This window comes from Falco naumanni, chromosome 3 (genome assembly GCF_017639655.2).
Source record: "Falco naumanni isolate bFalNau1 chromosome 3, bFalNau1.pat, whole genome shotgun sequence".
In the NCBI taxonomy this organism is placed as follows: Eukaryota; Metazoa; Chordata; class Aves; order Falconiformes; family Falconidae; genus Falco; species Falco naumanni.
Window position 1 is genome coordinate 93,055,410 of NC_054056.1, and position 23,355 is coordinate 93,078,764.

At 37.8% G+C, this 23,355-nt stretch overlaps 1 protein-coding gene across 7 annotated transcripts in view; it reads left to right on the forward strand.

Moving 5' to 3' along the window:
• The window catches only part of VPS13B (vacuolar protein sorting 13 homolog B), a 477,375-nt gene that overhangs the window by 102,180 nt on the left and 351,840 nt on the right, over nucleotides 1-23,355 (forward strand). For all 7 annotated transcript variants that reach the window (XR_005827096.1, XM_040588251.1, XM_040588255.1 and 4 more), the window contains one exon: nucleotides 4,457-4,641. Coding sequence is in view for 6 of the 7 variants with exons in the window: in XM_040588251.1 (XP_040444185.1) it covers nucleotides 4,457-4,641 (185 nt within the window). In the remaining variant the exon portion in view is untranslated. The remainder of the gene's footprint in view (nucleotides 1-4,456; nucleotides 4,642-23,355) is intronic.

Sequence of the window (23,355 nt, forward strand, 5' to 3'; positions counted from 1 at the left end):
AGTCTGCTCCTGTACACTAGAAACGTGTTTGCATGGCTGTCAGCAGTAATTGCAGGTAGGAGATGCTTAGTTCCTCCAAACAGGACAAACACAATTTTTCTTGTTCTCAGTTTGGTGTCAGTGACTGCTATTAAAAAACCCCACATCAAACAACAAACCAACAAGGCTAATAGAGGATTTCTTCTGAAAAGGCCTCTACTGTGTTTTGATTTTTCCTAGCCACAGGGGCTGTACCAATCCAAAGTATGATATATCCAAACTTCAAAGACTGATAGTTTCATTCAGACAGTAAACTTTTTTTTTGTCCTTCCATTCTGAAGGAAATATCTACTACCAGATACAAGGCTGAGTTCTCTCATATAATCACAAAATGTCTTTCCTTCATCCATGTTTTTTCTGCAAATGGCGTTTGAATCTAGCAGCACAGATTGTCATTAGCTTCAAATGAGTTGCAATTCAGAGGTAGTCTTGTTTCTGGATTCCTCTCCCTTCTCAACATTTCTGAGACAGGTAATCCTGATTCCAGGTTTTGAGGTTGAAAAGCCTTGGTCTAAGGAATACTGATTACTTTTACAGAAGGCTACAACATCTGGTTTTGTTTGTTCGGTGTCCTCCATCTGTGTTTACATCCATTTTCAGAGAATGTTTCATGAGTATCTTCTTTAATAGGAATCAGTTTTTCTTTTATTCCCTTGGTTTTATTTTTAGTAGGGAGCAATGGAATTGGCTTTTGTGGATGGGCTTTATCTGTGAAACTTTGATCTATGGTATAGACATCCACAGTTGAGGTAATTATCATAATCTCCCTTTATAGGCAGTGGGCAGAAATGGTGACCTACAGAAAGCAGTTCATTTAATTTTCAGGTCTAGAATGAATAGATCTCTGTTACATATATAAATATGCAGTGCTCTATTCTTTCCATGTACCTTAAAAGGGTCTATACAGCCATCTTGGATATGGATGTTTGTTTATACTGTAGATATCTTAACACTTGATGAGATAAATTAAGTACCTCGGTCTACTCAGCCCCCTGAGCTGGGAGGCAGGGACGAGGAGCAGAACTAAGTCCCCATAGTCCAGGAGAAAACGGTCAGTGACCTGCTGCTCCACTTGGACACACACAAGTCTATGGGGCCTTGTGGGATCCACCCAAGGGTGCTGAGGGAGCTGGCACAGGAGCTCACCAAGCTGCTTTCCATCATTTGTCAACAGTCCTGGGTGACTGGAGAAGACGGAAGGTCAGCCAACATGATACCCATCTAGAAGAAGGGCAGGAAGGAGGATCCAGGGAGCTACAGGCCTGTCAGCCTGACCCCAGTGCTGGGGAAGGTTGTGGAGCAGGTCATCCTGAGCAGAGCACTGTCATGTGGCTTGTGCAGTACAGCTACGGATCAGGCCCAGCCAACATGGGGTTTTGAAAGGCAGGTCCTGCTGTACTAACCTGAACTCCTCCTGTGACCAGGTCTTGCACTTAGTGGATGAGGGAAAGGCTGTGGTTGTCTACCTGGACTTTACTGAAGCCTTTGACACTGACTCCTAAAGCATTCTCCTGGAGAAACTGGCTCCTCGTGGCTTCTATGGGTGCACTCTATGCTGGGTAAAAAGCTGGCTGGACAGCTAAGCCCGAAGAGTGCTGGTGAATGGAGTTACATCCAGCCAGTGGCTGGTCACAAGTGCCGTTCCCCGGGGCTCAGTGCTGGGGCCAGTCCTGTTTAATACCTTTATCGATGATCTGGACAAGGGCACCCTCAGTAAGTTTGCAGGTGACACCAAGCTGGGGGGAGTGTTGCTCTGCTGGAGGGCAGGAGGCTCTGCAGAGGGATCTGGGCAGGCTGGACCGATGGGCCGAGCCCAGTTGTAGGAGGTTCAACCAGGCTCAGTGCCGGGCCCTGCCCTCGGGTCACAGCAGCCCCAGGCAGCGCTGCAGGCTGGGGCAGAGCGGCTGGGAAGCTGCCTGGGGGAGAAGGCCCTGGGGGAGCTGGGTGACGGCCGGCTGGGCATGAGCCAGCAGTGTGCCCGGGGGGGCAAGGGGGCCCACAGCGTCCTGGCCTGTATCAGAAACTGTGTGGCCAGCGGGACCAGGGCGGTGATCGTCCCCCTGCACTGGGCACTGGTGAGGCCGCCCCTCGAATCCTGGATTCCCTTTTGTGCCCCTCACTGCAAGAGGGACGTTGAGGTGCTGGAGCGTGTCCAGAGAAGGGCAGCGGGGCTGGTGAAGGGTCTGGAGCACAGGTCTTGTGAGGAGCGGCTGAGGGAGCTGGGGGTGTTTAGTCTGGAGAGGCGGAGGCTCAGGGGGGACCTGGTTGCTCTCTGCAGCTGCCTGAGAGGAGGCTGTAGGCAGGTGGGGGTCAGTCTCTTCTCCCAGGTAAGAAGCAACAGGACAAGAGGAAATGGCCTCAAGTTACACCAGGGGAGGTTTAGATTGGATATTAGGAAAAACTTCTTCACTGAAAGGGTGGGAAAGCACTGGAACAGGCTGCCCATGGAGGTGGTGGAATCGCCATCCCTGGAGATGTTTAAAAAATGCATAGATGTGGTGATTAGGGACATGGTTTAGTGACAGACACGGCAGTGCTGGGTTAATGGTTGGACGTGATGATCTTAATGGTCTTCTCTAACCTAAATGAGTCTTTGATTCTTATTCCTCTTGATCCAGAGAAAATGGTTTTCAGTTAGGTGTTTGCTGGTACTAACAAGGAATTGAGGGAGGAGATCTGTTTGTGACTTGAATTTGGATTTACACATAAAAGCATCCACCTTAAGTGATGACATAACCTTTGGGGTTTACTACTTGTCAACATGGTAGTTGATACATGTCTTTTGATGTTCAGTGTCTGTGTTTCCAAGCCATGTTTCATATGTCACACAGTCCTTATCCAGCGCTTACAGGCCAAAAGTGTTAGCAGCAGAATATTTGCCTATTTTTCTGCTATATCATGATGATCATGGGTCTGAGAAGTGGTGAAACATTTTTTTTCTTCACAGTTTGCTTGGTGAAGGGCTACTCGCATAATCAGGTGCTGAACATGCAATGAAGTCTACTACTTGTTGCCAGAGTTTTGTGTCACTTCATGCTTTTACAGAGTTTTAGAGTTTGAGCATCAAGAATGGCTCGTTTCTGACTTCATGGAGCCTCCTGCAGAGTCGCTACTGCAAGTATGATCTGATGTGTGTTAGGTCATATGGCTGTAAGCATTTTCTTGCGGAGCCGAACAGGAGATGTGGTGTCCTCTTGACTGCTTGTCACAGTTTCTTGGAAGGCTTCGATTTTGTGGATCTAAAGAGCCATTCACTGTATGCAAGGGAATGTGTTTACATTGTCAGTGTCTCGTACGTGTTGGTAAAGGATGTTTTTTTTCTGGGGTAAGGGATTTTGCTTTCCCTTATTTGAGGTTCTGATTCCCTATGGAACATTAACCTACTATTTTTAATTTTCATGTGGATTTAGGCTTCTCCCTAAAATCTTCTCATGGAGGAGGTTCTCCAAAATGAGAATGAACTAATCTGTGCACCAGTGATTAAATTTTGTGGACATTAGGGAAAATAATGCTAAATAGCACAAAATACACATTTCGGTGATGGAATAGGAGTCAATTAGGGCAGGAGTAATAATGTTATAAGCATGCTGCAGGAAGAGGCTCCAAAATTATTAATAATATTTGCAGTTTTTGTTGAATGTAGCAAATGAAACTGTTGCTTAGTTTTAGGCATTAGTATTTATAGTAGGAAGAAAAAGTAACTTACTGACTTCACTACAGTTGTGGTAGAGCCTTTGTGTTGATAGTGGGCTGTATTGTCACAGAATTTATTTCCAAAGAGAATGTCCTTTACCTTGTAGTACTCTCCCTTGCCTCTCCCCACGTGTTCCTGCTCCCTAATTATAAGGCAAAAGGCATTGAAAAATATTAGAATCACTTAGTGAGGTCAATGTCAGCCAACTATGGAATATTATGAGAAATGTGGAGGTCTTTGTATTTTGTTGTATGGATATTGTCTGTATGTTTTATTGGATCACTAGACATATCTCAATTAGTGATTCATTGTAAGGTTTTAAATAAAAAAAATTCAGAAAATTCCACTTCTGAATGGATTTCTTCTGTGTTTTTAATAACTGCACAATTTTATGAGTAGCTCTTATTTTGGTGGGAGCACTTGGAATTGCTTTTATTAAATATTTTAAAACCAAGAGATAATTAGATTAAAATACATCACTTTTCCTGTCATGTTTTGGAAGGAGATGTAAAGTTAAATCTTTTAACAGAAGTCGTATTTTGGGTGAATTTCAGTATAAGTAGAATTAGCTCCTGCAAGAGGAAACTGAAGGCACACAGTTCCAATCTTACAAACTACCAGTTGATAGTCTGGTATTCTGTGTCTAAGTTTTTAAATTGTTGTTGTTAAACACCAAAATAATGATTTTTTTTCTTTTTTCTTTTCTCTCAATATTTTAAACAGGACCAAGCGAGCTCATGTCCCACTAACAGAATGCATATTTGAGCTTCCTAATTTAACAATTCAAGCAACTAGAGCTCAAACCCTTCTACTTCAAACTATTTATCAGAGCTGGTGTCATCCTGTTGGAAATGTCAGTTCGGTGGTGGTAAATGAAGCTTTACTGAATGAGGTTTTCCAAACTTCAGGTAAATATGTGATGCTTTTGGTTAAGTATGTATTATGGTAGAGAGTACTGCTAGTGAATTTGCGCACAACTATATACTTTAAGTCCAGGTTTTTACTTATAGTAGTTAACAGGCAGAATGTTTTTTGTGTGTATGTGGGTATTTATAGCTTATGCTTAAAATCCAGGATGTAAGCTAAGCCACCAAGCTTCACTCCTTGGCACCAATTTCTGGATGCATTTAATTTTCCCATACAGGATAATTTTTCCATGCTTCCCTCATCTGAAACATCCACCCTTGCTCCCTTATATGGTGTAATGTTGTAATTTAAGATCATTCAGAGGTGAAGCTGGATTATTAAGGGCTTTATTAATGGCATAGAATGAATTTTTTTAAGGGGCTGCAGATGTTTCTCATCCAGTTTCATAAATAAACGTTACTTAATGTTGTGAAACTGCTGAAGATACGTAGGTCTCCATGATGATGATAGAAGTAATGAAGTTGGTTACCTACCATCCTTTGGCAAAACACCCATGGATTTTGAAAGTATAAGGATTTTGATCAGCTGTGAGACCACAGTCTTCAAGTGTATAAATGTCATCCAGGAGAAAATAATATTTTTCTTCATATTTCTGTGCAGGCTAGAATGATTTAGATCCACTATCGTTTATCTGTTGTGTATAAACACATAAGAATAATTGAGATATTTTGGAATCTCCATCATTACCAGTCTTAACAGAGACGTGTGAGGAGAATCATTCATTTGTAGTAAATCATAACTTGAAATAGATTAGACTGCCACTGGAAGTCTTTCAGTCCTGTTTTTCTCAGTCCTATTTTCCGTTTTCAGTCCTGTGGGTGTTTTTAAAGTTGAGTCTACGTTGATCTGGTGGTGCAAAAGAACTGTTATATTTTCAGATGTGTGACCCTTGAAATAACTGCTTTAAGTGATTAGTTTTTCCTTCTTTCCCAAAAGTCAATGATTCTCTTCATTTCTTTATTCTGTGGGCATCACCTAAGGATGAGATTGTGAGGGTTTTTTGTTTGGTTGGTTGGGTTGTTTTTTTCCAAACACTGGTATTTCTGAAGGCTGGAGAAATGTGAAAATATAGTAATTTGATGATTTCTGATGGTCTTAGGGTTTGCACAGTTCCAGACTTAACATGTTCCATCATTTAAGATGTTTCAATTCTTCGGGTCAATGAACTGTGATACCCCATGCTAACAATCTGTCTATGGAATAGAAATCTGGAGCACACATTTTAAGTACTTACCATACAGTAAATGAACAGTATAGTACACTTATTTTGATCTTCTCTTTTTTGTTGCTTTTAATTTGACTTGGTAAATTTTATATCTCTATAGCAGTACTTAGCATTAACTAGCTGAAGGCAGCTTTCAGTGCAATGCTATGAAATGATTGCTGTCAACTCCTTTGTCCCTTTGTTCTGATTCTTGTCTTGGTTGATTCTGTAAGTCTACTACCTTTTGTTGGAATACCTTTGTGTAAAATACAGTATTGTGCCTTCTTGAAAATTATCCTTGTACTTAGTCAGTTTCTGTATACTTTAACAGTAATGCGTGTGTCTAAGCTTCTAAAAAAACCTGACTATAATTGCGCAGAGAAATTGGAATTTCAGTGTATTAGGTTTTTTCTTTTTATTAAAGTAACTGTGAGGATAATGTAGTCAATAAGGGACTTTTCAGTAAATAAGGCACACTTGTTAATCACTGATATTCTTTTACTGACAATTCAGCTTATTTTCTACCACATAAAAGAATAGCTGATGAATATTCCTTGGGAGTACCTGATTTGCATTCTTGCCTGCCATTGCATGCCCCTATGTTCTCTGGGCTTGTGAAGATCAGCTTTTGGGCTGATGGCACCTGTGCTGGGCCTGAGAGTAGCCCAGCAGGGTATTATTTGGGCTTCTCCTCCTGCCATTGGGTCTCTCAGTGTCTTTGCAGGTGTATAGATGAGCTTTTATTGTATAACCTAACATCTCATGGAAATAATAGCCTTTTTGTGAATAGCATCGTGTTTTCCATCTGATCACAACTCATTTGTAGCTATTCACAGAAGCAGTACAAAAGTACTTCAAGAAAATAGCTTTTCATCCTTGTGGTATTGTAGATTAACTGTTTCTTTGATCAGTTTTGTACAAATAATGCAACTATAAACATATTTGCTTTATTTTCTTTTAGAGCTTTTTCCCTTTGTTCCTTTTTTTTCCCCCCTGATACTGTTTCTACAAAATTGTAGTGTTTTTGCAGGAAAAAATAATAATTCTATTAAAGATTCCATTATCTGCACTTTCTCCTGTTTCCCAGGGGTCTCTTTCTTGAAATTCATTGTTTTCGTTCTGCTGTTACAATAATCATAAACTGTGTGTTTCATGAGTACTGTTGCCCAAATTATCTTCTACCTTTACATTTTCAAACTTCTAAAGCCATCTTTCTAACTAATTAGAAATAATGCAGGACAAACAGCTATGTTTTATTTAGATTAATCTCTCCCTGTTAAAGAAATAAAAAAGCCCAGACATGATGATATTCTCAAAACCAAACCAAACCAAAATAAAAGAAAGGGCTTATGTAGTTTTATCTTCCTGTTTTTAATGATCTGCTGTTAATTGGAGAGCCTGCCTACAGTCTGGATCACAGGATTTTACACATTGTTGATAAAGAGTAGACCATCATGCTTTCTTGTTCTTTGTGAACAAACTGTGCCCTCCTATAGAAATGTTCCCGTTATGTGTTACCATTCCGGATCTGTTCTGCCAATTTTGGGAATATACTGAGACTTCAAATTTCACTTCTATAGTTTACTACTTGGACGTAGCTAGTCTCAAATGGGTTTACATAGCCTACATCTTTCTCAACTGCCTGTGTCTGTATTACCACTTTTCTGTGTGGTGATTGAAGGGAGTTTCTGGGATGAAAAAGTTGTTGCTGACAACTTTGTGTCTTTGTTGAGGCTTTGTGCCAGGTGATTTTCGTGAGTGATGTGCCCCCATAACATGTTCGTTCAGTCTTGGACTCAAGAGCGATACCATGAGCCTTTGTATCCTCTCAGCATAGATCTTTTTTAGCAGGAATTATGGTCCTGCTAAAAAATAGTTGTATGCTTTTTTCCAACACAGTCATATTCTGTAGTTTTAAAACTGCATCACTGAAACTGTGCTTACAATATGAGCTGAGACATGCTATAGGGAAAGAACAGATGAATTAGGGGGAAAAAGAAAGAAAAAATGGAAAAGGAGGTAAAAAAGAGGATCAGCTAATAAAAAGGGAAGAGAGATGCAGGGGAAGACAAACCATGGAGAAACTGGTAGAAAGAGCTGAAGTAGAAAAGCAGTAAAAGTTTAGAAAGCCAAAGTTTATTATTGAAGACAAGTACAAATGCATGAGTTGCAGGAGGAGAAGAGAACATCAGAGAGCACATGACTGTTGGCCCTTTGACGTGCTGTGAGTCTCACAAGGTATGAAGGCATCTTTGGCACTTGTCTGCTGGGTAATTGCTGATAGACTTTCTCGGGCTGTAGTTTAAAAAGGGAGCTCTGCGCTGTCTGTTTCCACAAACACAGGAACAGAATTTATAGCTAGTATCTGCGGTTCTGTCCTACAGTTTCATTCAGAACTTCCTTCACAAATAGTTCAGTCTGAAGGTGGTGTAGGGATTCAGAACAAACTCTCAAGCTGTTTCCTGTACAAATTCTTGTTGGGAATAGATTAATGGAATACTAGGAAGGGAAAATTGCTTGAAGATAAATACTCTTAGGTCCCCCATCTATCTTCCTCTCCCTGCTCTCCAGAAACCTTTTTCTCTTAGGAGAAAAACACTTTCCTCAAATATTTTGTAGTTTGTTGGTTATTAGACTTTCTGTCTTTATCAGATAGTCTCAGAGTTTCTCTTTTGATTAACAGGTCTGAAGGTAAGCTATCTGAAAAAGTAAGTTTTGAAGTCTCAAAAGCAAGTTGTGTGTGTTTGGTTTCTGGCAGAATTTAAGAATTAAGTGCCTCTACTACTTAAAATTTATATGTTTTATACATATTAGTGAGGTCTGTTATCTTAAAACAACCAGTAAAATATATGTGTGGTACTGTGACTAGCTGATTGAGCTCAGAACTGGTGGAGGACAGGTAAAATGAGTGTTTCAAGAAGGATAAATGTTTTTTACACTAGATACTTATTGTAAATTGGTTTATTGTGCCATTCTTAGTTTAAGACTATTTAATTCTGCTAAGAACACTTTTTTTAATTATAATTGATTTGGAATTCTAAGATACAGGTAGTGGCTTAATGAGATTTTTGAAAGCACCTAACTCCCTTGGTTGCTGTGATACCTTAGCACGTTTCTAATCCATAGTTTTAAATGCCTATTTGGTGAAGGTTCTTTTCAAATGTCAGCTGGTATTTTTAGGCTTCAGAGAAGTCAAAACAATTAAAACATGTGAGATAAATATAAACAATGAAACTTATTACTTGAATGAACAGGCTTTACCATAACAAGTACCGGAAAGATTCATACTGCTGCAAATAGGAGTTTGTGTTTTGGTTTTATTCTGTAATCCTTTTGGTTGACAAGCACAACAATATGTTACATGTCAGTTAAATAATATGGTGGTTCTTATGATTGCACATGCTTGTGAAATATTCCAATTTTGCATTTCATCCACTACAAATGTGGAAACAAACATGAATCTGAACTATATCATGCCTTCTACGTTTTTGCAAGTAGATGTATTGATGTTAATCAGATTCTTTTACAATTATTACTATAAAATTATTTTTTTTTTACAAAAATAAGTGTACAAAATACCCAAATTTTAGGAAAATATTGACAGTTAAGATCTTTCAGAGGTTGAGCAATATCAATCTTAGGAGTGATTTTACTGTGTTGTTTTTCATTATTTGTTAGTAGGTACCTGAAGCACTTGGTTTCTAACCATTTCAGCCTGCCAAGAAAACATACACAGTCACACATGGCTTTAGTTTACTCTGGAAAACTGGAACTTGCTACCACTTTTTCCTTGTCCTATTCAGGTAGTTCATTATTTTGTTGACAGTTCGGTTCCATTAATCTGGATTTTTTTTTGTTTTTTTTTTTTTCTTAAATTGCTTGCAGACCTTACATTTCTCTATTGAAGGTGATCAAATAGGCATTTGAATCCCTCATGTAAATGATGTCTTAAAGTTAAAATAAAATCTACTTTCCAGAAAGTAACTGTAAAACTATTTTATGCAAGATTTCATGTGGGATACCTTAATGGTTGAATAATAAATTTTACCTCATAAAAATGAAATTCAATAATACAGTAGCTTTCTCAGCGCAGTAGCATCTGGTTGAATCTCATGAGAGCCAATATTTTCCAACTCATTAGGATCATGTCGTTCTGTATGTCGTCAACATTGACTTAGCCAAGCTACCTTTACTTACTTAACCGCCAAACTATTAAATAGGTCTCTTGTGGAGTGAAGTCAAATATTCCTCTTATTTTGCTTTTGCCTTGGAAGAAGAGAAGAAAATGTACATACTGGAACATTTAAACATCTGGTCTAAACCACATCAGGGTAACACTGAGGAAAGTAACAGGATTCAGTATTCTTCCCAGGTGTACATATAAAAAAGGGTTGTGGAGCTGCTGCATAGTTCTTTTAACCACTTAGGAAAAAGATTTAAATAAGTGACTTGCCTTTCTAATACCCCTGTTCTGAGAACTACTTTTTTCCTCTTTACCTGCTCCCCTGCCACCAAACCCCAAAACCCAGCAAAAGCCCAACATTTCGAAGTTTAGTGGTAATCCAGGTTGTTAAGCTCTGTCACTTGCTTGCAACATACTGACGTTTAATCTTTGTTCGTTCCACATAATGTGGCCAGTTTTTGCATTCATTTGAGGACTATGACACCAAGTTTATGTTCAAAATCAAAGTGTTAAGAGTGTATTCTCTTAAGTAATTGCTTGGGAGTGGCAGGACACAGCTGCATGAAACTTGCATAGTATAAGCATTTTACTGTCTCGCATGGGTGATGGTACCCACATGTGTCTTTGTCCTTCCTGTAGGCTTCTAAATGCAATGTGTAAATAGTGTTATTTTTATATGTTATACATTTCTGTGAAACTGTGGTAGTTTATCAACTCTAATTTCAGTTGGAAACAGAATGTGGATAAGCAACCTAAGCACAACTGGTTCTTTATCTTAATTATTTGAGCTTAATATAGTTGTGTATAATCTGTTATTTGCTCTTATTGTAGACGCTTTCAGTGATACTCTTCAGTCATGAACTGACTGACTATGAACATGGGATAGGTGGGATATTTTATCACTTTAATATGTCATCAGTGGGGTTTAGCTTGTTGAGTATCTCCTTAATAAATGCTCTGTCCAAAGCAATGATTCTGTAGTGGCCCCAAATGAGGAACTAACATGCATGTAAACCAGTAATTATAATTGCCTTTTTATTTTTTCTGGTTTAATTAATATACATTAATAAGCTTTGAAATTGAAAAATACAGCATTCTGGTGAAAGAATGGTGGTAGGCATACTTAAGGCATTTGTACAAGCTTAACTCTCATTTGTAATGTTGTCCTAAAGAATCTCGTGTACTTAAAAATACACTTGAGGCTTTTTAAATGTCTGTTGTGGTGAAAGTGAATGTATACATAGTGTCAACAGCACAGGCAAGGAGGGAAAAAAAGCTAAAAAAAATGAATAGATTGTGAAAGGAATACATGTATACATGAAATTGATAGATACACATAAATTTATATGAGATTTTTAAGTTTAATTGTGTTTCAGAATTGCAGGAGAGCTCATTTCAGCATGTAGGTTGAAATTAACAGCAAACTCTTTCTGGGTATGTTGGTGGGCTACCAAAAACAAGACACCTAAGCATAGAGCTATAAATAGTGCCCTTCCTCCAGAGTCTGTAGTTTATTTGCACAAATAGCAATGGAAGCTGTGACTAAGAGCACCTGTTTTATTTGTTCAGCTGTTAACTTTATGTTATTTCTTGTTCTATTAAGAAAGGTGTGTTTGGACAGCAGGGAGGTAGGCTGCCTTTTTGCTTTGTTCTAGCTGCCATGGTACTGCATCAGGTGAAAAAAATCTACAGGGAGGTTGAGGTGGTGGCTTCTTTTCGAAGAGTAATAGAGCACATTGAGACTAAGCTACTGGTATTCAGTGTTAGGACAAGAAGACTGGGAAGAACCTAGGTCATGAATTTGCTGCATAATAGGAGCTGGGCAATTTCTGAGAAGAGCTGAGAGCAGACACAAAAGAAAGCTTCAGAGATAACAGAAGGAAATGTTCTTTTTTGGGGGAGAACCCAGAGAAGTTGGTCAAATTTTTAGTGAACCAGGAAGCCCTCAGTGGTTGCTGAAAATAAGAATAAAGCATGAATCAGAAGGCCATGGTCTGGGGTTTTTTTTGTGTCTGATTTAATAAAAAGGTGCATGCAGAGGTCCTGCAGCAGAAGTATTGACCCCAGTCACGCTACCATTTGCTGAAGAAGTGCTTTTCAGAAGAGCAAAAGGGAAGTGTTTCTTTGCCCCTGGCAAAAAATAATAGGGTCACCAGAAAAACCAAGTTGGAAGGGACTGCAGGAAGTCTCTAGTCCAATCTTCTGCTACAGTCACAGTCAGTTATGGGATCAGATGAAGTTTCTTAGGGCTTTATTCAGTCAGGCCTTGAAAATCTCCAAGGGTAAGAATGGCCTAACTCCGTGCAACCTCTAACTGCTTGACTGTTCTCATAGTGAGAAAGCTTCTCCTCCTGTCCAGGCAGAACCTTTCTTGTTTCAATATATGACCATTGTCTCTTATCCTCCTACTGTGCACCACTGTGAAAAGCCTGGCTGAGTCTTCACCACAACCTTCTTGTACATACTGGAAGGCTGCTAATGAGTCAAATGTATTACAGTTGTTTTTCACCTTTTTAAACATTAAAGCAAAATTGTAACTGAGGAGTCTTAGTGGTGAAACTTGGTGATGGTGCCTCTGGAATCTGTTTTGTGTTCTAATTCTCATGCGAACTAGATTTAACCTGAGCTTTGATGCTATCGGTGCATACAAGCTCAGTCACACTGTTGTCTGATTAATAACTATGCTAATGTATGACATTGAATGCTTCCAGCTCAGATGGTCACTCTGTGGTAGTTTGAAAATTATGGAAATTTCAGAAGTTGGTATGTCTCTTTTTCCCTTTTAGATTAGAGCCCTGCTTTGTAGGAGATAAGATCAATTTATATAGGGAGATATTCTGAGAAAGAAATGAGCAAGTGATACAACACAAACAAATGATCAATAATTTTTGTTTAATAATTGTATGTTTTCTGATTATGGCTTCATGGGACCTCCTTTCATCTTAAAATGTAAACAAAGCTGTTGTAGGCTGCTAAAACTGCCTGTTAAAGGGTTTTGCTCACATTTCATTTCACAGGCTTCAGTAGTTGCTATTTAAAAACCTTTTGTGTGTGCTATCACGTTCTGTAGTGCTGTTTCAGTATGCCAGTGTTGGAATGAATGTAAAACAAACAGATAACCCCCTCGCAATAAACAAATAATAGCAGATCCTTAATTTAGATTGTAAAACTGAGGTATAATATTTTCATACACACAGTCCTTCCCCTTTCTAATGGTTCTGTACTGTTCAGGTAAATGCCGTGTATGTACATTAAAATGTCAGCTATGAATTTCAGTATCCAGTTACAGTTCAGTATAAGAACCCCTTTTTATGCCATTCATCTCTTCAAACAGCGTACATGTCTTCCATTTTCTAGTCTGTTTGGGCAAATAAAAGTGTTGTAAGTTCTCTGTGGGCATGGTTGAAAAATGTGTGTATGTGGGTCTTCCCCATTTGTGTCATCAGCAAGTGCCAAGAATTGTAAGCATTACAAAGTAGCACAAAGATAGTGACTAGATTAGGTATTTATTCCTTCTCCAAATTATCGTAGATCCAGAAGAGAAATTTCTAGGTAAGTTTTCCCATACAGATTGTTACAGTCTCATTGGACATCTTTTCTTGGAATAAGAAAACCCACTGTCCTCAGGTTTATGCATGTGGGGGAAAAAAAATGAGATAAGTTTGTGTTTGTATCTCTGTTTTGCATTTTGTTTGGTCTGAACAAAATAGTTTGTTCATTTGGTAATGCTGTGCAGGACAGCAGTTTTGTTTGAATAACAGAGCACCGGGTGATTCTCCACCCCCCCACCCCCCCACCCCCCCCCAACCCCCCCCCATCATAGGGTTAAACTTAAAAATGCTTAGTGATCCTGAAACAACTTGGAACACTTAAAAGAACATCTTATAGCATATCTTTCTCTTCGTTATTCAGAGTGGGAAATTTTGCAGTTTGGAAAGTCTAATTAAAGATTCTTGATGAGGCAAGAAATATCAGCAAGGAAATTTTGAATGTAATAGCCTATTAAGGAACATGAATGAAATGAAAAAAATGTAGAGAACGTACAAAATTGAAGAAGTTGCTTGTAGTAAAAATGTTTGCTGTAGTAGTAGTCCTTACTTTAGGAAAAACCCAAGTCATAATCAGAAGTAGATACGCTTAAGAATAAGCACTTTTCTAAACTATTAAACATGGTAGAAACATGTTTTCTGTTTGCAAATGTAATATTGAAAGCTGACCTTGAGTAGTGAGCTTATGTAATGTCATCTTGAACAAGAAAAAGTTGCGTTGTTGAAATCACGTCACAGGTTACAAGCAGTTGGACTGCTGCTTAAAACTTATTTTACAGTGCCTATCATACTAATAGTTTACAAAATACAGTATGCTCTAAAATTACCTTTACGTAATGAACTCCAGTGACTGACATGGAAAATTAATTTCCATTTGTGGGGGCATTTTGGCTCTTGTGACAAGATGATAAATGCCAATGGTATTCTTGCCACAGAAGGATACCAGAGTATTATGTACTGCAATAGCAATTGCTAGTCTGGTGCGCCACATGATTTGTTATTATTTTAAATCAGGCTTTTTAGAAAGCCACATATGTTGTCATTATTTTAAACCTAGAGATTATAGATCAAATCCCAGTTTGTAATTACACAGATCGTCAAGGAAAAGATACTGTTTTCCAGGAATCTATCTTCTGGCAGAGTTGTTAAGCTGTTGAAATGCAGACTGTATGAGCAGTTGTCATTGCAACCCTTGTAGTAAAGAATGTTTTTCTGACGTGTCTACTCCACCTCATAGTCATAGAATGAAATTAACTCAAGGTACATGTAATAAGGTAATGGTAAGGATAGAATGTGTATCTTTACTGGAAAATAGTAACCTACAATTAGAGCAGTGTTTTGACCATGACTTTTTTAGGACAGTATATACCTCTAAAGGTGGGCTGTTCTTCTGGAGAAAAATTCTACCGATAGTAGAAATACACAGTAACATAAAAAGGTAGTAACAATAAGGCGAAGTCAGTGACAGGTTCTCAGGAAACTAGTAAGCAAGAAAATTTTTCAATTAACGTTTTACAGTTTTGATTTTGCTTTTGGAGGGGAATTAGAGAGGGATAAATGAAGAAAATCAGGTGTTCTGTTACACTGGATACCATTAAATAATACTGTATGTCCCTTCTGTTTGCGTGAAGCATAACAGGAAAATTAAATATGGCACAGCACATGTAACTGCTTTGATCTTGCTTTGAAGTGTTGTACTATTGTACAGAAGTGTTCCTTACTTGGCAGTGTTGTTGTAGATTTTTTTAATAGAGATACATATCACACTATGTGATATGTTAATTAAAAGGTCAAATTCTAAGGAGATGTCAGAGTTCTGTGTATAACCACAGCTCCTGAATTTTGGGAGCTTTGTCTTACATAAAATAAGAGCTCCTGCATCTGCTTAACATCCTCCAAAACATACTTCGGAACAAGGGCTGCTGTTGATTCAGAGAAAGTAATCAGAGCTATTTCTAGAAACACCTTGTGTGTTTTAGTTTTTCATCTCACTTCTGCCCCTTCCCCCCCCCCCCCCCCCCCCCCCCCCCCCCATTTTTTTGCTTTTTTTTCGGGGGTGGGAGGGGTGGGGTGTCATTGTAGTTGTGAGGGCAACATGATAAATAAATCCAGATATTATACCTTCTTATGCTGATTTCTCCTGACTTTACACCTTGGCTTTTCTACCCTGAGCTGCATCTCATCCATGGTCTTCTCTTTCTTATACTGTTTTTATGTCAGATCCCAGGACATTTGACCCTTTTCTTCATTATTGGACTTCTTTGTTCTGATCTTTTTCATTTCTCCTTTAGATTTGTCTCTTTTTCTGCTTTTCTTTAATAAATAGCATGAGATCTGATCAGTTGGGTATGGGGTGGTAAAATTCTCCTGCATGGTAGCTTCAAATGGTTTTTTTTTGTTGGTTTTCATGTTAAAGATGCTTTTTCTGAGCTGGGGATTTTTATAATTTTTTTCCCCTCTCCTCAGTTATTGCAGGGCATGGAGAGTGACTATGTACAAAATATAGAAATTAAGAAATGCAGCTTTCAGGTAGTGCTATGGAAATATTTTAAATCTAGACTGATGCAAAAGTTTATTTTGAGGTATTACAGTAATTTTTCAAGTTTTCCAATTTAAGACATTGATGTGTCTTTTCTTAATCTCCTGTTGGAAGAGGAAAAGCTTCATTGCTCTAAGAGGCCTGATCTTGTTAAGAAACTACATGTAGCTCTTTTTCACATGAATTATCACCTTAGCAGGAGTCTCTGGTAGTCTGGCTCTACCTGTTTTCTGAGAGAAGTGAATACTGGATGATTCAGAGAAAGATGCAAGAATCCCAACATAATAGTAGCTAGTGATACATCCTTGCACCTCTGCAGAGGCTTTGAGTTTCCTTGTTATGTTAGATCTCTTTTTTTATTTACCTTGTGTGACATACCACAGCTGTTGACAGCAGTGTTTTTTTATAGCAGCTGTTTTATTCTTGTATTGGCATTTTTCATTCTCGTATATATAATTTCAGATTTTTGATGTAGCCAAGTCATCTTAAACTAGATATGTTAGTAATTGGAATTACTGGAGATAAATTTGTAAAGAAAAGTAATAACAAATAAAAATACTAATAAACTAGTCGCGTACTTTACTGCAAGCTGACCAAGAAGAGTTTCCTTGATGACATAAGGAGGTTTTAGGAGGTCAAGGAGTCCTTGAGGCTTCCATTTTCATCTGTCTTCCGCAATGTATTTTTTTATCACTTTACTGTCTCTTCAAAGACAATTTTTCCTGAAAAATCCCCTCTCTGCTATCTCTGTATCAATCTATTTAGTGTGAGCTAGTGGACTGTACTCAGAAGCTATCTGTTTTTTGTTTTGAGTTTAGATAGCAAAACCACACCCTCCAAATGTGGTAGTATCCCACTGCTTGATAGCTGGGTCCATTCAGCTTTCTGACGTTGTATTTACTGGTATGTTGGCTGTTGAAGGACTACGGTAAATGCTATTGCTCTTGTTTAACTTACATAACAACATGTAATCTCAGAAGTCCAGACCCTAATTAAATCATGGGATGTGGAATTACACTTTTGTGTCGGGACCCTCAGTTCTGTTACTGATGTGAAGAATGTCAGCCATCCATCTGCAGTGAGCCTCAGCAAAAGTAGGAGTTAAAGGGCCTGGTTTAGTTCTTTGCTTGGTAAAAGAGAAGGTTTCAAACTTTCACACTTCCAAAAGATGACTAGAGTTTGGAATAAAATGAATGGTGTTTTTTTAGAGACACTTTGGACATCACATGACTGTTGTGATTTGCTGTCAGAGCTGAGTCCGCTTTGACCCAGTAGAAGGGAGACAAGTGGCGGCCCTACCTGCCAGAAGGGAGCAAAGGCTCTTCTTCTTTTCCATCCTTCCATCAAAAGGGTACCAAAGCAAAAAGTGTTGGTTTTGGTGGTGGTTGTTTTTTTGCTTTGTTTTGTTTTTCTTTTCTTTTTTTTTTTTTTTTGTTATGGTCTGTTACAAACCGAGGAATCAAGAACAGTGAGAACAATTTTTTTAATTATTATTTTTTATTTTAAATACACCAGTTGTACTGTGTTTCATGCTTCCCAGGATTTAAATGCAGTTTTTCTGTGAGTGCTTGACAGTGAGTATTTGCTGTTTTGAGTGGTTATGCCCGTGTGCTTAGTCTGCTCTTGGGAGTAAATGTCTGACTGGCAAGTTTAGAATTGTAGGGTATACAATGTAAAACACCTGTTAGATATCTATTATGCTTAATCTTTTTGCAGATTCTTTTAGAGTTCTACTTAGCTTCTAAAGAACATAGTGTCTGCGTGTATTCAACAGCTTTTCAAATGGTGTGAAATTGTGTTATGATGAAGACAATGTATAGTTCAGAAAGGTGAGCTGCAGTATTCTGGGCACGGGCTTAAGAAATTGCATCTAAAAATATACTGTTTGTGCGAGCAAACCAGATCAGTTCAGAGACATTAGGAGTCCATAGATATTTGCTCTTTTTAAACTGGCTGTAAGCTTTAAAGCAAAGCTTTGAGGCACTGACATAACAGCATTTGCAGTTCTGTTGAAAGTTTATATAAATGCATCTTGCTATAGCTCTCATAGCTCCTGGTTTCATCAGTTAGGTCTGTATTCTGTCCGCTGTGCTTAGATGAGGTGGTTGTGATCACCAAAGTGCTAAGCACTTGATCTTCTGTCTTTCAAGAGAGCTTTTTATAAAACTTGCTTTGATGTGTACTTCATGTCCAGGCTACTTTCCCAGTGGGATCACTTTTATGCTGCTATCTATTCATATGTTGCAGTATCCCATATGTTATCAATGAAACACAGCTTGCCGGCAGATTTGTGCTTATCACCAGGATAGTACCTCTACCAGAATTAAGAACAACTATTTCTTTAATTCATAAAATTTGCCTTCTGTAAATTTACTGAAAGCCTTGAAAAGCTCTATTTACATGTAGAGAATATTCCCTTAAATACAGGGAAAAAAACTACTTGAAAAAGGGAATAGTACTGGACCAGAATACTGTCATGATCTCAGTCTTCCCATCTGATGCCTTCCCAATTCATTTGCTACCTTCATTTGAATGATTTGCCTGAGTTTGCATATATACTTTTAGGAGAGTTTCTTCCTAACAATGTCAGTAAAGAGCTGTTCTAACTTAAAAACTGGAGAAGAATGTGGTCAACAGAAAAGAGCTGGTGATGAGTTTTAGGGCATTACAGTAAAGCACTAAGTCCACACATCTGGTTGTGAGATGAAATAAGAGTCAGAGAATTCAGTGGAAAAAAATTTTTTTTCTTATTATTTGTGTATCAAGTAGTCAGTCAGATGCTGCATTTGCTATGGTAGCATTTGATGAGAAAATTGGGCTGCAGAAAAAGAAGCTGCAGACTTTATATAATGGAATACCTTGAAGCACATGTACAAGTAAAATGGATGATTTTCTAGAGAACGAAATTTGTGCATTACCTTCCCTGTTATGTTCTGAAGCCAATCTAAGTTATGAAGTTTCTATAACATTGCCCAGTCTTTTCTGGAACTGTACAAATGCTTCCAGGGTGAACATGAGACTGTTCTATTGTGCCAGGTGGTTTTGTTCTTAGTCTTTCAAAATGGCGTAAGTACCTGTATGTTAATTAGTTTTTTTGTGAGATTTTCTTCAGTTTTCCCTTGAAATTCTTGTTTGCTGTAATGCAATGTTTTCTGTGTGTAGAGTAACAGTTTCTCTGTGTATCTATCACATTCCTTAATTTCCTTTGCAGTCTGTTCTTTCAGTGTTTTACTCTGTTGTTTGAATATAATTGAACATATTCTGAAAACATGTTTATTTACTATGCGTTGATAGAACATTAAAAGTTTCTACTGCAAAGAATGGAGAAACTTGAAGCTTTAATATGCCAACCTAATTATATGCCCGACTATTAACTATTTGGAATTCCAGTCCACACTTCATTTATGGAAGTATAAGCTTCTGATAGATCACAGAAATACTTCAGACGTCAGTTAGAAAACTTTACAAAGAATAGCAAAAAAAAAATTGTTTTGAGGAGTAGGATATTGAAAAGACCCAATGGTGCCAAGAGGTGATCTGGGTTTCTAGGTTTCTTCTGCCTGAGCAAGGAGTGGCAAAGGGGGATCCAATGTGGACACCCAGCACCTGCAGAGGGGTCTGACTCACTCTTCCAGGGCAGCATCCGAGGAACTTCTTGTGTCATCCTGCTGTCACCTATCGCAAGCAGTCACCCCAGGGCAGATGAAAGACTCTCTTGGAGCTAAGATTCTTGAATTTGATTACAGTGGTAGAAGAAGGGCTAAGAGATGAGTTTAAGGTGGCTGATGACTTACATGTGGGATTGAGTACTGGCTCCTCTCAAGCAGAGGTAGATGCTCCTTGAAACCATGATGAAATGGTGATTGTGTCAGATTTCTTCATGTGGTGATTTAAGATCTTGTATCAAAAATGCCAGAGTTGCAATTTGTTTATTAACTTTTCTGAAATTTGAGGAATAGTCTTTTAAGCAATTCTTCTCTAAGGCTCACCCTCCTTTTCCTATCATGCAGTGTAACTTGCAGTTGTTACCCAAAATGATAGAAAAAATAATTGAGCAGATACAATAGGTAAAATAGGGCCATAAACTATAGCATAGTTGTCCTTAAGCAACTCTGACTTTGCTTTCTTGCTGTTTTGAAACTTTTTTCATTAATAATACATTGTTTAATAAGTTGTAGTCAGTAGAGGTCTTTCTAGCATCTCATAATCTAAAGGGAAAAGATATGCCTTTCATTTCTGTAAAACTTGAATTTTCTTCTATACTTTAGAAGTCATGTTCTATTTCATTGAGATAGTACTAGTACAGAGACTTTGTTGTTGTTGTTGTTAGTCAACTAGAAAATGACTTCTTAGTGTAGTTGTACTTAAAATCATAGTTCAGAGCCAGAGTACCCTTATGGGTGCTTCCCTGTCTGGACACAGCTTACCAGGTGGAGCTCAGAAACTTGCTGGCCATAGTGTCAGTATGCTTTCTTCTTTTCGTAAGCCTTTGAATGATTATTTAAACTAAAGAGTGAAAATATTTATAATTTCTGTAATTTACTTTTACCTATATTAAATAAACGTATACCTCTTTCGGTTAAGTCTTTTTATTCAGGTGGGGAATATCTTTTCATTCTTTTGTCTCAGTTTTTGCTGATTTTAAGTGTATAAACAAAAAGAGTGTAATGCTGAGAAATGGCTCCATGGCTGTCCTACATGAGAATACTGCTGTATGTTGTTCTGACCTCCCAGAAGCCTTGAAGAACAGCTTGGCTTCTGAATGTTGTTCAAGTCATTATCTTGGCATTTGAAAAGCAACTGATTATCTTAGGGGTCATGTGGCCTTTGGAGCGGGAGGTGATACTTGTAGCAGAAATTACTTGCAAGCCTGGAAGAGTGCCTTGTAAGAGGCAAATCTACTGATATTTGAGTCAACTGCATCATGTATTCAAAATGAAAATTTTCTGTCTAGCAAATTGAGGTTTAATAAGTTCCAGTAGTCAAAACAAATTCCAGTAAAAGATGCTTTTTTATGTTGACTATAGTTAATGACTGCAGCAACTTACTGAGACTGCAGGTTTTTTTTGATAGATTAATGCTGCTTTCTAAATACAGGAGAGGAATCCTGTGGCCTGTGTTTTAAAAGAATTGAGAGTGGATGATGACAAGGCTTCCTTCTTTTCCTTTTCATTCTGCGTTACTTGATGCTTCACAAATGATTTTCTGTTTGAGATGTTATTTCCCCAGATCCCTAACTGGACCCAGCTGATTTCTGAACTATCCTCTCAGTCAGCCTGTGCCTATTTAATGCAGTTGACCCTTGTTAGCTTTTGGTGCTAACTGAAGTTCTGTGTTTTGCTATTGGTTTATATTTAATTTGTATCTTGTTGAGTATATGTTTTATTTATATGAGACTTTTGTTAATTCTGTTGCATATTAACCTAATAGCTTTATCTGTAGTGAGTGGTGATTGAAAAATGAAATGTTTCATCAGTATTAGGAGAATCCAGGCTTAGGCTTACAGTACCAAGTCATAGGAAAAGTTTGTGAAGCTTGTTGACTGTGCCATGTTATAGAAGTTGTCTCATCTTTTTCTTGCTTTACTTACTGTTTAAAGTACAAGGTATTAAATTCTGTTAGGATAAACTCCATTAACTGTTTGAAGTTGAATAAGTGTAATACAGTTTCCTAGTGACTGCCACATCATTCACCAGTGTAACATTTAAAATCCCAAAACCCCCAAACCAACAAACATACTTTATTTTATAGTGACTCAGTTATTTCAGATGTTACTGGAAACATTCTTTACCACCTTAGGAAGTTATCAAACAACTGTTGAATAATCATGTTTATATCTATTGCAGTAATTCAGAGTTATGTTGAAATTCTAGACCTTGGCAAGGATAAATCTCTATTTTTAAGTGAAGATAGCCGGTTTTCATTGTGAGGCATTTGTATTTATCTATCTCAGAGTTTTTCTGTTTTGCACAATTTCTCGTTGGCACAGGAAACTTCCTGATAAAAAGGGGCAGAAAAAAAGTAAATAGAGAATTGTTTTGGCAGCATTCTGTTTGCTCAAGTTGTTCTGTGGAGGAGATGGCTTGGGTTTGTATAATTTCAAAGATTTCTAATACGGTTGTTCATACTTTTTCCTTGCTAGAAAATTGAATGGGTTTATAGACTGCCATGTAATGTGGATAGAAGCCTTTTGACTTACCAGTTATCCATGCTGTTGAGTTTGAAATGAGATTGTTCTGGCACTAAACCTTTGATGTTGTGAAGGTGAAATAACAACTTCTTCACTTTCTGTCCTTGATGTGAGCAATCAACTTTATTAGCTTTGGAATCTAAATGTGTCAGATGAATTCCTTAAGCCTACTTTGAGTTGCCTGTGTTTTATCCTGCTTTTCACAGTACAACATAATGTTGTGCAGTGCTACTATTTTTATACTTTTAGTTCCACACCTGTTTCTTTGTTGGAAAAAAAAAAAAAAAAGACTTCCAGAATATATAAGTACCACAGAGTTGTCCTGTAGATCATTCTCATCTGTGTTAAGAACTGTTTGATATTTCAGTTGTAGGACTCTGTTTCCCAACAAAAGTCATGTGACATCAGCAGTGAGGTGCAATAAGAGCTCTCTTAGGATTACTTTAAATAGAATGGAAGACTTTGGGTATATAAGGTTGTGTGGCCTTGAATGTGATTTTTATTTGATATATGAGCTGTGACATAGCTATTGCATGACTGAGATGTGCCTGTAAGCGATGTAGTGTACAGATGGGGTTTCTCTGAAACAAAGCCAGCGACTAAATCTGAATGTGCTTGTTTAAAGGGTAAAGAATACTTCATAAAACATATGGAAACATTTCTATGTTTTTTCATTAAATAGGCTTCTTACTCCTTACGCATTTTTTATGATTGTTCATACTAATGTGTCGTTTACCTGTATCAAGACTGCCTGTGCATCAGTTTGGTTTAGTGACATTTGTATAATGTTATGAATAATTTATTTAAAAACACACTAAATAGCCTTTTCTGTTCCTTATTTCAGAACTTTTCATCATTTCAAAGGTGAAATATTCCTTTTCATAGAACTGTTGGGAAAAACCTTACCATCATGCATTGCAAAATATATGATTTGGGAAGAAAGTCAAATGATAGTAATAGGGCAGTTGCACAGTATGATTCGAATTACATTGTTGTTGGGATCCACTGAAATAAAATCCAGGATTATATAC